Source organism: Miniopterus natalensis, chromosome 1 (assembly GCF_054644295.1).
Source record: "Miniopterus natalensis isolate mMinNat1 chromosome 1, mMinNat1.hap1, whole genome shotgun sequence".
NCBI lineage: Eukaryota > Metazoa > Chordata > Mammalia > Chiroptera > Miniopteridae > Miniopterus > Miniopterus natalensis.
This window is the reverse complement of record NC_142081.1, coordinates 98639503-98655888: the sequence shown is the minus strand read 5'-3', so window position 1 is coordinate 98655888 and position 16386 is coordinate 98639503. Positions and strand designations below refer to the sequence as shown.

The 16386-nt window shown below is 35.8% G+C and overlaps 1 protein-coding gene across 3 annotated transcripts in view; it reads left to right on the top strand.

Annotated features, from left to right (window-relative positions):
• The window catches only part of REC114 (REC114 meiotic recombination protein), a 130786-nt gene that overhangs the window by 43183 nt on the left and 71217 nt on the right, over positions 1–16386 (top strand). For all 3 annotated transcript variants that reach the window (XM_087824434.1, XM_016201609.2, XM_087824427.1), the window contains exon 2: positions 1182–1271. In XM_087824434.1, the coding sequence (XP_087680560.1) occupies positions 1182–1271 (90 nt within the window). The remainder of the gene's footprint in view (positions 1–1181; positions 1272–16386) is intronic.

Below are 16386 nucleotides of genomic sequence, written 5' to 3'. Positions count from 1 at the left end.
TTTCTGATACTGGAAAAGAGGCAGAATAACAACTACGGTGGGAAACAGTGCGGGGCTTAACATACCCCACCTTGACATCTAAAATGTTATTTGATTTTTAAGTTTGGAATTTAAAGAGGATTAGAGAAAACTCAGTAGGAGATCTTGAGTTTAAATACAGCATTAAAGCTCCAAACCCCACATATGAAACTATAAGATGGAACATTATTTGTCAATAGGATGCAGTAATCTTATAAAAATATACTTAAATTGAGTTAGATGTGTGTTCATTATTTTGAGCTTTGAACATTAAGGTGAGTCAATAATTTCTTATTGTTATTTATACAAGGATGTTTATGATTGACATTAAAGCCACCTATGCAGTGTAGTCACTTAAGACCTAAATCCCTCTCTTACGTAACTATTAGTCATGTCCTCCTTGACATTTTGATTTATTTGCCTCAACTACACCACAACTGTAGACCAAATCTAACAAGGAAAAATATAACGGAGATAAATGCAAGGTCTTACATTTAGGTTCAGATGAAGAAAGTGAAAGTATGATTTACCAACAGAGGTGATGAAGTTTCAGAAGGTTTGATTGATCTAAGATCACTCTTGAATGAGACTACCCTCTCAAAAGCTTAATGTGATTATAGGCCATGTTACTGTAAGTAATGGGAGATAATTAGACCACATCAAGAGTATTATGGTCAGTTTGGGGCACTGTATTTTAAGAGTGACATTGACAAATTAAAGCCCATCTAAAGGAAGCATCCAGCTTTGAGGAGTTATGAAGTATGGATTGTGTGGCTGAAGAAATAGACTCTGAAATCTCACAACACCCCTGTAAGGTATTGTCTCCATTTTACAAAAAGGAAATTGAGGTTCAAGATAATTAATGATTTATTAAAATATCACTGAAAAGTGGTTGGACCTGGCCCTATATCTCTTGATTCTCAATCTAGTATTATTTTTGTTTCAAAATACTGGTTTTAGTTATATTTTTAAGAAGCCTAGATGTTAGCCCTTATATAAGGATAAACTTGAAACTCTAAGGGAATGATTACAGATTAAATGGGAGGAAAGGAAGCATTCAGGGTAGGAAGATTAATGTGAGAAGATAGTTTGGTTATCAGTATTATGTTTATTAGTATTATAGAAATGTATTGTCTTATACATATTTCTCTCTCTTTTTTAAGGTTTTTGACTCCAATGAAGAATCTGGGTATCTTGTTCTCACCATAGTTATATCAGGTCATTTCTTCATTTCCCAAGGACAAACACTTCTGGTAGGTTTTATGCATATAGTTTAATATGCAAATATTTTTATCTTCATAGTTTTACATTAATTTTTGTATCCTCTTGCTTCCTCAGTCTCACTGAAATCCATCAGGTTCAACAAATAAGCATTTATTGAATGTTGTATAACAGTGGGAAATAAAAGTACTTAATATTACCTGCCCTAAAGTAGGGTTTTGTTGGGAGTCAAAGTGGATCAAAAGATTGAGATTAATGAGTATTATAAAGGAATCTTAATTTTGGAGATTGGGTTGAAAACAGGCTAGATTTATAGAGAAATGTGTGGATGGTTTTCCATATAGGGTAAACAGCATGAAGAGGGATAGATTTAAAGAAATAGCCAAAAGAAAACTTGAAGCATGCTATTATTACTTGGTATAGGCCTCTATAAAACTCTAATTTTATAAACATGCATTTATTCTTTATTCTAAATACACACATTGTGGGAAATTTTTGGAATGAAGAAATACGTAAAGGAGAAAATAAGAATCATCCTCTTTGAAAGTTTATGCTTGAGCCCAGCCGGGCGTGGCTCAGCAGTTGAGCGTCAACCTAGGATCCAGGTGATCAGGGTTCGATTCCCGGTCAGGGCACATGCCCGGGTTGCGGGCTCGATCAATGACTCTCTCATCATTGATGTTTCTATCTGTCTCTCCCTCTCCTTCCCTCTCTCTGAAATCAATAAAGATATATTTAAAAAAAAAAAGTTTATGCTTGAATTGGTATTAGAAACAAAATGAAGGAGGAAACAAAACAATTATTAACTTCCAACCAAAGAAATTATATAAGAAAAGAAATGTAAGGGGCAGTTCTTACATTGTTTGGCTGTAAACAATGTCTACATAGACATAAATTTGTACAAATATTTACTGAATATCTACATAGGCATAATTTATTCATTTAACAGATTTATTTATTGAGCAATTACAATTCTGAGCATTGTTCTAGGTCAGCGATTTCAACCCTTTTTATCTCATGACACACATAAACTAATTATTAAAATTAGGCAGCACACCAAAAGATATATTTTTTCTGACCTGACCAAAAAGAAGGCATAATTTTGATTCATTCACACCAGCCAGCTATTGTTGTGTTGGCTGTTGTCATTTTTTTAAATTTGACAACCTAAGGGAAAAGAGGTCAGTGCCCCTGACTAAATAGTAAGGTATTGCATGTTTTAAAAATTCTTGCAGCACACCTCTTGAAAATCACCGTTTTAGGTAGTAGGGATATAGCTATGAACAACAGCAAAGACAAAAATTCCTGTCATTGTGGAGTGTCATCATTCTAGTAGGGAGAAATAGCAATAAATAGGTCAGATATATTGAAAAGACATGAAATTTTGGTGAATCCCTTATATATTCTATTATAAAATGATGGTAGCATCCCACAGTTGGACACTGTGACCGTTCATCTCTCCACTTAAGTGGAATATAGCCTTATCCTTGAATGTGAGGTATCTGTAAATCATCTTTGTGTTCCTTGTGACTAAAGCTGCAGCAGTAGTTGTACTGTTTTGCTTTATCTGCTGCTGTTAGAGCTTGTATCAGTTGCAAGAGAGAAGATTTCTTCTTCAGCTTCAAATGAAAAATAGCCCATATGGTGGACTGAGGAATGTGTAAAGCACAAAGCTATCAACATTGTGGGTCTTTGCTGAATGGTGACATTAATGCAGTTTGGCTTTCTCAGACAATAGGGGCTACCCTGTGCTGTGTCTCTGCTCCATCTGTTTGCACCAGTGGTAAATGTTGTTACAAATTGGTAGTGGTTTCTTTGTGTCGTATGTGGAATTATTTTTGAACTGCAGTTACAAAATCAAGTTTATTAAATTCCAAGACACTACTGAGAAATATATAGGGGTAACTCTACAATGTAGGGAAGATTGCATATACATATATAACTTAGATATAGATTAATATTTTTTAAATTTTTCTTTAAATTATTTTTAAAAGTCACTTTTACTGAGGGGTTATTTACATAAAATAAAATTTATTTTTAAGTGTTCAGTTTGATGTGTTTTGATAAATGTGTATAGTTGTATAACCACCACCACAGTTATGATAGGAACATTTCAATTAACCCCAAAAATTTCCTTGTACCCCTTTGCAGTCGATCCCCTCTGTCCACCCCCAGCACCTAGCAAAAACACTGATCTGCTTTCTATCATTATAGTTTTGCCTTTTCTAGAATTTCATATAAATGAAATCATACAATATGTAGTCTTTTGTGTTTGGGTTCTTCCACTTAGCGTAATCCTTTTGAGATTTATCCATATTGTTTATTCCTTTTCATTACTGAATAGTATTTTGTTGTATAAATAAACCTAACTTGCTTATCCATTCAATTTTTGATAGACATTTGGGTTGTTTACATTTTTTACTATTATGAATTACACTGGTATAATAAACATTTGTATATAAGCCTTTGTATGAATGTATATTTTCATTTTTCTTTGGTAAATTCCTGAGAGAGGAACTGTTGCTGAGTCCTATGATACATCTATGTTTAACTTTATGACAAAGTGCAAAACTGTTTCCAAACGTGCATTCCCCCAAGTAATGATAAGGGTTCTACTTGTTCCATGTCCTCACCAACACTTGATATTGTCAGTCTTTTTAAGTTTAACTATTTTAGTGGGTATAATTTATGGTGGTTTTAATTTGCATTCGCTTAATGATTAAGAATATTGAACATCTTTTCATGTATTTATTTGCCATCTGTATATCTTATTGGTGTAGTGTCTGTTTATATTTTTTAACTATAATTGAGCTGTCTTTTGAATTACAAGAATCTTATTCTGATTACAGCTCTTTTATCAGAAATGCATTCTGCAGATATTTTTCCCTTTCTGTGGTTTGCCTTTTCATTTCTTAGCAGTGTCTTTGAAAGAGCAGAAGCCTAAAATTTTGAGGAAGTCCAATTTTTTCCTCTTATGATTTATGTTTTTGTATGCTGTTTAAGAAATTTTTGCCTACTCCAAGACTGCAATGATATTTTTCTTTTTTCTGTTCTAGAAGTTTTTTAGTCTTAGCTCTTAAGTTCAAGCTTATGGTCTGTGTGAATTTTTAGTATTTTTTAAATAATATTAATATTTATTATTATTTTGTATAGAGTGCCTTCTTCCCCTAAATTAAAGCAGTGTGGTATTGAAATGTGGAATATAACCATGGATCTTAGGGAATCTACTTCTGGAAACATTGAGTTAATTTTTAATATATTGGGAGAGTTAAGGTTCCAGTTTAAATTATTTTGCACATAGATAACAATTGTTCCAGCACCATTTATTGAAAAGCTAGCTTTTCCTCATTGAATTACCTTTGCACCTTTGTTGAAAATCAATTTGCTATGTATATGTAGATCTATTTATAGACCCTCTTTTCTGTTCTGTTGACCTATATGTGTATCCTTAGTCGAATAACACACTGTTTTACCTTAGCATTGTTGTAATTTTTGGAATCAGTAGTATAATTACTTCAGCTGTATTATTTTTCAAAGTTTTTCTGGCTATTTTAGGTCATTTGCATTTCTAGGTAAATTTTAGAATCCAATTTCCTATTTTAAAAAGCCTGCTGGGGTTTTGATTGGGATTGCTTTGATCTATAAATCATTTGGGGGAGAATTAATGTCTTAACATTGAGTCTTCTGATCTGTGAACATGTTATAACTCTGCGTTTATTTGTCTTTTATTTATTTCATTTATTTATATACTCTTAGCAGTGTTTTGTAATTTTCACAATTGGTCTTGCACATATTTAGCTTCATTTATCCACAAATATTTCATAGTGTTTGTTACTATAAGTAGAATTTTATAAATCTCAATATCTTTGTTGCTTTTATGTAGAAACACAATTGATTTTTTTTCCACGTTGGTATTACATTTATACTCCCTTTCCCCTCTGCCATACTTTTCCCCACAGTGGCTGCACCATTTTACACCCCATTAACAGTGCACAAGGGTTTAATTTCTTCATGCCCTCACTAAGGCTTGTCATTTTCTTTTTTGAGATATAATTGACATATGACATTATATTAGTTCTAGGTATACAAATAATGATTTGATATTTGTATCATATGAAATGGTCAATAACCTAGTTAACATTCATCACCTTGCAGTTACTCTTTTTTTCTTGTGATGAGACCTTGCAAGATATATTCTCTCAGCAACTTTCAAATATGCAGTGCAGTATTATTAACTATAATCACCATGCTGTACATTACTTCCTCATGAAGTTTGTGTTTTTTGACCCTGTTCACCTACTTTTCCCACCCACCATCTCTGGCAACCACCAGTCTGTTCTCTGTATCTATGAGCTTAGTTTTTTTGTTTGTTTGTTTTTAAATTACAGGTATAAATCAGGTCATCCAGTATCTGTTTTTCTGACTTATTTCACTTAGCATAATGCCTTCAAGGTCCATCTATGTTGTCACAGATGGCAAGATTTCATTTTTTTTATGGCTGAATAATATAGTCCATTGTGTATATATACACCACATTTACTTTATCCATTCATTCATATCTGGACTCTTAGGCTGTTTCCATATTTTGGCTGTTGCAAATGATGCAGTGAACATGGGACATATATATCTTTTTGAGTTAATGTTTTCATTTTCTTTGGATAAAAACCCAGAAGTAGAATTGCTGGATCATATGATAGTTCTATTTTTGTTGTTGTAAATTCACATCCGAGGATATTTTTCCCATTGCTTTTCATAGAGAGTGGAAGGGAGAGGAGAGAAACATTGATGTGATAAAGACACATCGATTGATTGCGTCCCACATGCGCCCAACTGGGGCCAGGGATCAAGCCGGCAACCAAGGTATGTGTCCTTGATGGGAATTGAGCCCTGGGACCATTCATTCTGAGGGCCCATGCTCTAACCACTGAGCAAAACCTGCTAGGACAGTTCCATTTTTAATTTTTTTAGGAACCTCTATAGTGTTTTCCACAGTGAATGCATCAGCTTACATTCCCACCAACAAAGCACAGGGGTTCCCTTTTCTCTACATCCTCATCAACACTTTATTTCTTGCCTTTTTGTTTGTTTGTTTGTTTTTGTTAATCCTCACCTGAGGATATTTTTTCCATTCATTTTTTAGAGCGGAAGGTGATGGGCAGAGAGAGAGAGAGAGAGACATCAATGTGAGAGAGAGACATCAATTGATTACCTCCTGCATGAGCCCCAACCGGGCAGGAATCAAATGTACGTCCCAGTTACGTGCCCTTGACAAGGAATCAAACCCGAGATCCTTAGGTGCAAGAGCCAAAGATCTAACCACTGACCCATACCAGCCAATGCTATTTCTTGCCTTTTAATAGGCATTCTAACAGATATGAGGTGATATGTCATTGTGGTTTTGATTTGCGTTTTCCTGATTAGTGATGTCGGGCAGCTTTTCATGTACCTGTTGGCCGTCTGTATGTCCTCTTTGTAAAAATGTCTATTCAGGTCTTCTGCCTGTTTTTTAATTGGAGTGTTTGGCTTTTTGCTATTGAGTTGTATGAGTTCTTTATATGTTTTAGTTATTAACCCCTTATCAGATATATCATTTAAAAATACTTTCTCCCATTTGGTATGTTGCCTCTCATTTTGTTGATTTTTTTTTATGTTGTGCAGAAGCTTTTCAGTTAGACTTAGCTACAATTGTTTATTTTTGTTTTTGTTGGTTTTGCTTGTAGTGTCAAATTCAAAAGTCACTGCCAAGACCATTGTCAAGGAGCTTACTGCCTATGGTTTCTTCTGGGAGATTCGTGGTTTCATGACTTATGTTCAGGTCTTTAATACATTTTGAATTCATTTTTGTGCATGGTGTAAGAGAGTAGTCCAGTTTTATTCTTTTGCATTTGACTCTCCAGTTCTCCCAATACCATTTATTGAAGAGACTGTCCTTTCTCCATTGTATAATCTTGGTTCTTTTGTTATAAATTAATTGACCGTGTATGTGTGGGGTTATTTCTGGGCTCTCTGATCCATTATTCTGTGTGTCTGTTTTTCTGCTAATACCATACTGTTTCAATTACTATAGCTTTGTAAATAGTTTGAAATCAGGGAGTGTAATGCCTCCAGCTTGTTCTTTCTCAGATTGCTTTGGTTATTTAGGGTCTTTTGTGGTTCCATACAAATTTTAGGATTCTGTGTTTCATTTCTGTGAAAAATGCCATTGGAATTTATTTTATTTTATTTTATTATTGTTTAAAATATTATAGATGTCCCTTTTTCTCCCCAGTGACCCATTCCACCCTGTTCCTTCCCCCTCCCCAGTCCCTCTCCCCACCATTGTCCATGTCCTTGGGTTGTGTATATACGCATATAAATTCTTTGGTTAATCTCTCCCCCTCCCCCCACCCGCCCTCCTCCATCCCTCTGACATTCATCAGTCTCATCCATGCTTCCATGTCATTGAATCTATTCTGTTCATCAGTTTATTAAGTTCTTTAGATTCCACGTTTAAACGAGATCATGTGATATTTGTCTTTCACTGCCTGGCTTATTTCACTTAGCATAATATTCTCCAGGTCCATCCATACCATCCCAAAGGGTACGAGATTCTTCTTTACAGCTGCGTAGTATTCCATGGTGTAAATGTCCCAAAGCTTTTTTATCCACTCATCTACTGATGGGCACTTGTGCTGTTTCCAGATCTTGACTATTGTAAATTGTGCTGCTATAAACATCGGGGTACATATATCCTTTCTGATGAATGTTTCAGGATTCTTAGGATACATTCCTAGGAGTGGAATCACTGGGTCAAACGGCAGCTCCATTTTTAATTTTTTGAGGAACCTCCATACTGTTTTCCATAGTGGTTGCACCAGTCTGCATTCCCACCAGCAGTGTGCTAGGGTTCCCCTTTCTCCACACCCTCGCCAACAGGAGTCATTTGTTGATATGTTGATGGCAGCCATTCTGACAGGTGTGAAGTGATACCTCATTGTGGTTTTAATTTGCATCTCTCTGATGATTAGCGACGTCAAGCATTTTCTCATGTGTCTCTTGGCCATCTGTATGTCTTCTTTGGAGAAGTGTCTATTTAAGTCCTTTGCCCATTTCTTAATTGGGTTGTTTGTCTTTCTCTTGCTGAGTGCTATGTGTTCTTTGTACACTTTGGAAATTAGCCCCTTATCAGATTCATCCTTGGCAAATATGTTTTCCCAGACGGTGAGGTTTCTTTGTATTTTGAGGCTGTTTTCTTTTGCTGTGCAGAAGCTTTTTAGTTTGATGTAGTCCCATATGTTTATTTTTTCCTTTGTTTCTCTTGCCCTAGAAGATGTAGGAATTTTGATAGAGATTGCATTGAACCTGTAGATTGCTTTGGGTAGTCTTGTTTTAAAAATATATATCTTTATTGATTTCAGAGAGAGAATGGGGGGGAAGAGAGAGAGAGAGAGAAACATCAGTGATGAATGAGTCCTCATTTATTGGCTGCCTCCCACACCCCCTGACTGAGGATCAAGCCCAAAACCCTGCATGTGCCCTGACTGGGAATCAAACCACGATCTCCTGGATCCTAGGAGATCAACCACTGAGCCATGCCTGGCTGGGCTAGTCTGGACATTTTAATATTAATTCTTCCAATTCATGAGCATGGAATATCTTTCTATTTATTTGTGTCTTCTTTGATTTTTTTTATTAATGTCCTATAGTTTTCAGCATACACGTCTTTCACTTCCTTGTTTAAATTTATTCCTAGGTATTTTATTCTTTTTGATGCAGTCGTAAATGAGGTTATTTTCTTAATTTCTCTTTCTGATGGTTCACTAGTAGTTTATAGAAATACAACAGATTTTTATATATTGATTTTGTATCCTACAAGTTTATTGAATTTGTTTATTCTAACAGTTTTTTGATTGAGTGTTTAGGGCTTTCTGTATATAATATTATATCATTTGCACATAGTGACAGTTTTACTTCTTCTTTACTCGTTTGGATACTTTTTATTTCTTTTTCTTGCCTAATTGCGCTGGCTGGGACTTCCAGTACTATGTTGAATAAAAATAGTGAGAATGGGCATCCTCGCCTTGTTACTGATCTTAGAGAAAAATCTTCCAACTTTTCATTGAGTAGGATGTTAATTGTGGGCTTGCCATATATGGCCTTTATTATGTTGAATTATGTTCCTTTATGCTCACTTTGTTGAGATTTTTTTATCATAAATGGATGTTGAACTTTGTCAAATGCTTTTTCTGCATCTGTTGAGGTGATCATATGATTGTTTATCCTCATTTTGTTTATGTGGTATATCAGGCTGTTGAACTATCCTCTCATCCCTGGAATAAATTCCACTTGATCATGGTGTATGATCCTTTTAATGTATTGTTAAATTGAGTTTGCTAATATTTTGTTGAGGATTTTTATATTTGTATTCAGGATGTATATTGACCTGTGATTTTCTTTTCATGTGTTTTCCTTGTCTGATGTTGATATCAGGGTAATGCTGGCCTCATAAAATGAGTTCAGAAGCATTCATCCTGCTTCTACTTTTTGGAAAACTTTGAGAAAGATTGATATTGTTTTTTGAATGTTTGGTAGAATTCACTAGTAAAGCCGTCTCATCCTGGACTTTTTTTTTTGTTGGGAGGTTTTTGATTACTGATTCAATCTCCTTACTAGTATAATGATCTGTTCAGATTTTATATTTCTGAAGACTATACCAAGGTTTAGTCTTGGTAGGTTGTATGTTTCTATGAGTTTATCCATTTCTTCTAGATTGAAAATTTGTTGGCTTATAATTGTTCATAGTAGTCTCTTATGATTCTTTGCATTTCTATGGCATCAGCTGTAAAGTCTTCTCTTTCATTTTTGATTTTATGTATTTGAGTCCTCTCTTTTTTGTATGTGAGTCTAGCAAAAGATTTGTCAATTTTGATATTTTTTCAAAGAACAAGCTCTTAGTTTCACTGATTTTTTCCCCATTGTCTTTTTAGTCTCTTTATTTTCTTGGTGTTTTTTTATAGTAGCCATCATAATGCATGTGAAGTAGTATTTTATTGTGGTTTTGATTTGCATTTCCCTAATGATTAGTGATGTTGAACATCTTTTCATGTGCTTCTTAGCAATTTATATACTTTCTTGGGAGAAATATCTATTCAAGGCCTTTGCCTGTTTTCTGATTGGGTTTTCTTTTTGAGTCATAGAATTTTTTTAAAAAAAAACTATAGCCCTGGCCGATGTAGTTGGTTGGAGGATTGTCCTGAACACCAAAAGGTCATGAGTTTGATTCTTGGTCAGGGATCATACCTAGGTTTCAGGTTCAGTCCCTGGTTGGGGCATGTATGAGAGACAACCAATCAATGTTTCTCTCTCTCTCTCTCTCTCTCTCTCTCTTTCTCTCTTTCTCTCTCACTCTCTCTCTCTCGCTCTCTCTGTCTCTCTCTCCCTTCCTCTCTGTAAAATCAATAAACATATCCTTGGGAGAGGATTAAAAAAACAAAACAAAAAAACTATAATACCTCTCCAAACATACATCTCTTTCTCTCTCACCAGCTGGTGAATGCAGCTTTTTTTTTTTGCTATGCCTCATATGATTTCCTTCTCCCTTGTTTCCTCTTTCAACTTGAGCTGGGTGTATGATGAGCATGGTGAGCCCCTTTTAGGGTGAGGACATAGAGGTGTGGGGGCACAGGTTTCTGCACTTTTCTGTACTCTCGCCCAGTCACCATTAAATATAAGATTGCTCCTATCGCCTGTTTCTTTGCTGCCTACTTGGCTCCTCTACTCCTGGTGCTGGAGCTTCTGATCATAGTGAACTTCCATCTATTTCTCCTCTCTCAAATTATTTTTTTTAAAGTGGACTTTATTACTGCTTTTGTGATATTTCTTTAATTAAAAAACATTCTATGATTCAATATGCATGAATAAATTAACAGAATGAAGGATAAAAATCATATCATTTCAATATATAAAAAAAGCATTTGGTAAAACTTAACACTCTTTTATGATAAAAAAAACTTTCAACAAATTTGGTATAGAAATTGCATTAGTTTTATAAGAGGACTTTTTGCAGGTAATTATCCTAACTCATAATAAAATGGTTACTGCTTATATATTGAGTAATTAATTAAAGTAACAGGTATGTTCATAAACATCAAATTTGTTCATAGTGTAGGTGGATAAATACCTCCTCCTATGTAAAACACAATTTATAATATTAAGAAAAGCATCTCAATGACATTCTTTTTTAAAAATGTGGCTGACTAAATATGCTTCATCTCAAGTTTATTGTTATTACTTAGGAAATAAATATACAAACATACCTCTCAAATAAAAATATTCTATTTATAATTGTAAGTCTATAAAGATCAGCCTTTTATCAGCATCTCCTTTCTAGCTCAGAAGTTGCAGAAGCCAAAGTCTCAAGACAAATGTGGTCAATCATATTTTTTGTTTTCCTTTTTACTTTTCACACCCAGCGTAAATGTTCTTCCAAAAGAAATTGTGTTACTATTTACCAGTGAAAATATATTCCTATATGAGTGAACTCTGGAACCTTCAAACACTAATTTTAACCCAGTTAGTTTTTAAAATATTTGTTTAAATCACAGTCTCAACTTCAGAATTTTCTGCGAGTCAAGATCTAGCACAAACATTTAAAATCAAGTCATTCACACAGTTAAACTCTTTAAATTAGAATCAGTCATTTCTTGGCAACACTTTCAGGCAGGATAGAAGAAGACAGAGCCCTTCATAACTTTTTTATCACCCCCTTCACACATTTAAAACCATCAGCATCAATATCACTATTTTTGTTTGTGCTTTGTTATCTTTTACAGAGAGAGTTGGGTTAGAAAGAATTAAGCATTTCACTGTTCTATTTTTATAGTTTCCCACATCTAAATAAACTTTAGCTCTTATGTATTACTGGCCTGAAAAGTTTCTGACTACCCATGAGAGGCATATAAGAGGGTCCTCTACCAAACCTCTCACATCTCCCTGGCTTTTCAGCTCCCTTTAGGAATCTGTGAGCATTCTCACCACCTTAGTTAGTGATAAAGCAGTTAATTATGACTTAGGCTATTTTGACTCACCTCTTTTTTTCTTTATCATTATTTTTTAATCCTCCCCCATGGATATGTTTTTACTGATTTCAGAGAGTGGAAAGGAGAGAGGGAGAGAAAGAGAAACATTGATGTGAGAGAGAAACAGCCATCAGTTGCCTCCTGTACACGCCCTGACCAGGGATTGAATTGCAACCTAGGTATATGCCTTGACTGGGAATCAAACCTCCAACCTTTCCGTGCATGGGATGGCATCCAACCAACTGAGCTATACTGGCCAGGGCTTGACTTTCCTCTCTTAAATTATCTGTTGGGCTCAACTGTCTGTAAGAGAAGTCTGTGGACTCTTCTCTTACAATTCTTCCAGGAATAAAAATCTCACATAATGTAACTTCTCTATCTCGTCTTCACCCAGACTGCCTCAGGCAGCAGTTCCCTCATTTGCCTTCACAACACTCATTCCAAACTCATGTAACAAGGGTGTTGGTGTGTCTGTGCCAATCTTACTTCTAATACTAACTAATACATTTCAGGTGGGTGGGAGGAGAAAACACAGTCATACACAGTGAAGTTAGATTATGTTCCTTGCTTAATAGGCAAAGGGAATATAATCTTTAGAAATAAGGTGACCACATGTGACTGCAGTAGATACAGCGAATCTCAGCAGAGCTTTCCCTAATCCTGTTGTCTGATGACACTGGTTTTTGTCAGGCTCTGGAAAATTTCGCTTTTGGCTAAGCCATAGCCCTTTTATGGTTGTGATATGTAGTACTATACGGGAAAAATATCTCAGCTTCTGGTTAAGGGAATATTTACAAGCACTGGTTTCACATGTGTCATTTTCTAACACTGAAAACTGTCAGTGCTCGTGTTTCCGTGAGCTTTTCAGCATTCTGGAAACCCGCAGTGTCCTTCCCATTTTCTGTTAGAATAGTTGGGTTTTGCTGATGGTGTTGTTGGCGTTATCTCTCTAGAGTAAATATATTTCATCTTTGCATGTTGGAATCTTTTTTCTTGATTTGTCACTGTCTTTTTTGAAAAGAGTTTTATTGGCATATAACTTATATACAGTAAAATCTATTTATTGAATTCACTGAGTTTTGATAAATGTATATAAATGTATAAACCAACATCACAATTATGATGTGGAACATTTCTCTTACCCCCAAAAGTTTCGTCATACCCACCCACCTCCATCCCCAGGCAACCACAGTTTGTCTTTCTGCTCTGTTTTCTATCATTACAAATTAGTTTTGCCTTTGCTAATAATTGAAAAAAATGGAGTTATATGGTATGTACTCTTTTATGTTTGGCTTTTTTTACACAGCATAATGTTTTTGAGATTTTTCCATTTTTTTTGTGTATCATGTTCTCTTTGATTGCTGATTAGATTCCATTTCATTTTATGGATGTTCCACAATATGCTTATCTATTCACATGTGATGGATATTTGGGTTATTTCCAGTTTGGGGCAATTATGAAGAAAGATGCTATGAACATTAGTATATAAGTCTTTGTGTGGACAAATGTTTTCATTTCTCTTGAGTATATACCTAGGAGTAGAATTGCCAGGTTGCATGGTAAGTATATATTTAACTTTATAAGAAACTGCTCCATTATTTTTCAAAGTGGTTGTATGATTTTGCTTTTCCACCAGCACTGTTTCATAGTCCATGTTGCTCTACATTCTCTCTAATACTTGGTATTGTCAGTTTTTATAATTTCAGGTATTCCAGTATTGTGTAATGCTATGTCATGTGGTTTAAATCTCATTTCCTGGATGATTAATGAAGCACATATTTTATATGCTTATTGGCTAGGTTAAGAAACAGAACTTTTGGGGGTTATAATTGATATATAACATTATATTAATTTCAGGTGTTCAAATAATGACTTGATATTTGTGTTTATTGTGGCATAATCTTCACAGTAATTCTAGTTAACATGCATCACCTTACATAGTTACAAAATTTTTTCCTTGTGATGAGAACTTTTAAGATCTACTCTCTTAGCAACTTTCAAATATGCAGTATAGTATTATTAACTATAATCACCATGTTGTACATTTCATCCCCATGACTTATATATTTTATACCTGGAAACCTATCTCATGTTCTCCTCCAATCACTGCTGTATACCACCACCTGCCCAAAAGCTAACCATCATTTTGACTTCTGACAGTACACATTAATTTTTCTTATTTTCGTACTTTACATAAAAATCAAAAATACAGGACTCTCCTGTGTCCAGCTTTTTTTTTTTACTCATTGTATTTATGAGAGTTGTCCATATTGTGTGCAGTTATAGACTTTCCATTCTCATTTTGTGAATATATCACAATTTACATATCCATTGTCTTATTGATGGATATTTGGGTAATGTCCAATTTTTAGCTATTAGAAATAGTGTAGGAACTTCTGCTCAAGAAGGCAGAGTATGTAGGTGTTGTGCTTGCTTCCTCTAAATTATAGAACAACAGTCATTGAGAACCACCTGAAGACTAGCTGAACAGAATTTCTATAACTAAGGATATAAAGAATCAGCCACGCCGATATTGGTAGAAGGGACAGAGATGTGGGTGGTTAAGAAGTGGGAGGGATATCCCAGCCGCAGAGGTTTCTCCTGAGGATCAAGGTGGTCTCAGTCCCAGAAAGACTCCCCAGCCGAGGGCTCTATGTTGGGAAGAGAAATCTTCATAACATCTGGCTGAGAAAACCAGTGAGGTTTGTGTCTGAGAAAGACAACAGGCTGCTAAATACCTAGGTGCTACAGGTCCTAAAGGGCCCATGCAGATTCACTTACTCACAGACTCACTCATTCAGAACTTCAGCATGGGGGCAGCAGTTCAAAAAGTGCCAGTGATATATGGGGAGGAAATTAATTGACTAACTTCAGGGGAGGACTGAAGGAGCAGGGGTCAGGGCAGCTCTCTTCAGGACAGAAGTACTAGCAATCAACATTGTTCCTTTGTTGAGCCATCACCCCCACCGAGCCTACAAGTGCAGGTGGGTGCCAAGTCTGACCTCTCAACCAGGTTATCACCATTCGTCTTGCCCATCCAGATCTCTTTCAGTGGCTTTTTCACACAAATGGCCTGCCTCAGCTTGTGCTACAGACTTTCCTAAAATATCTCAAAGTTCCACAAACCCCAAACTAGTAGCAGCTGGCCTCAGCATGCCCTATACCTCTTGCTAAGCAACCCCAAGCCTGGTAGTAGTGCCAGCCAGCCTTGGTTTGCAGGATAGCCTGTCTGAGAAGCCTACTAACCGCAGATCACTTTGTAGCTCCTACCAGGTGTCTCTGGTTCAGGCACCGGCAGCAGCTGATGTTTACCTACACTGGAGCCGCTCCAAGATGCCCCAGAAAAAACACAACTGGTGACTGTCAGCAGACCACACCAGAGCAACACTGAATTAGCTCTATGACCACATACCCAAAGGATGTACTCAGCAGACACCAGAGATCCACTGAAGCAAACCCCCCTCTTCGGAGTCAGCCCCTGAACAACAGCTTGTCCACTATGGATACAGCCAGAACTCACAGCCAGTGAGCCTGAAGGCCAGTTTCACCCACTGATGTGCCAGCAGCAATCAAGGCTCAACTAAACAGGAGGACACACACAACCAACACAAGGGACACTCCTAGGGGTCTCAGATTAGGTTACCACAGAGACTGCACCACTGGGCCCCATAGGACACCATCTACATAAAGTCACTCTGCCAAGACAAGGAGACATAACAGCTCTACCTAATACATAGAAACAAACACAAGGAGTTGGCCAAAATGAGGATTCAAAAAAGCATGTCCCAAATGTAAGAATAGGAAAAACTTCAAAAACAGAACTAAATAAAATGGAGGCAAGCAATCTACCAGCTATAGAGTTCAAACACTGGTTATAGGATGCTCAGTGAACTTAGGGAAAGAATATATGAACTCACTGACAACTTATACAAAGAGATAAAAACTATAAAAAAGAACCAGTCAAAAATGAGGACTATAAATAAATGAATACATTAGATGGAATCAACAGCAGATTCGATGAAGAAGAGGATCAAATCAATGATTTGGAAGACAAGGTAGTAGAAAAAATACCCAATCAGAACAGCAAAAA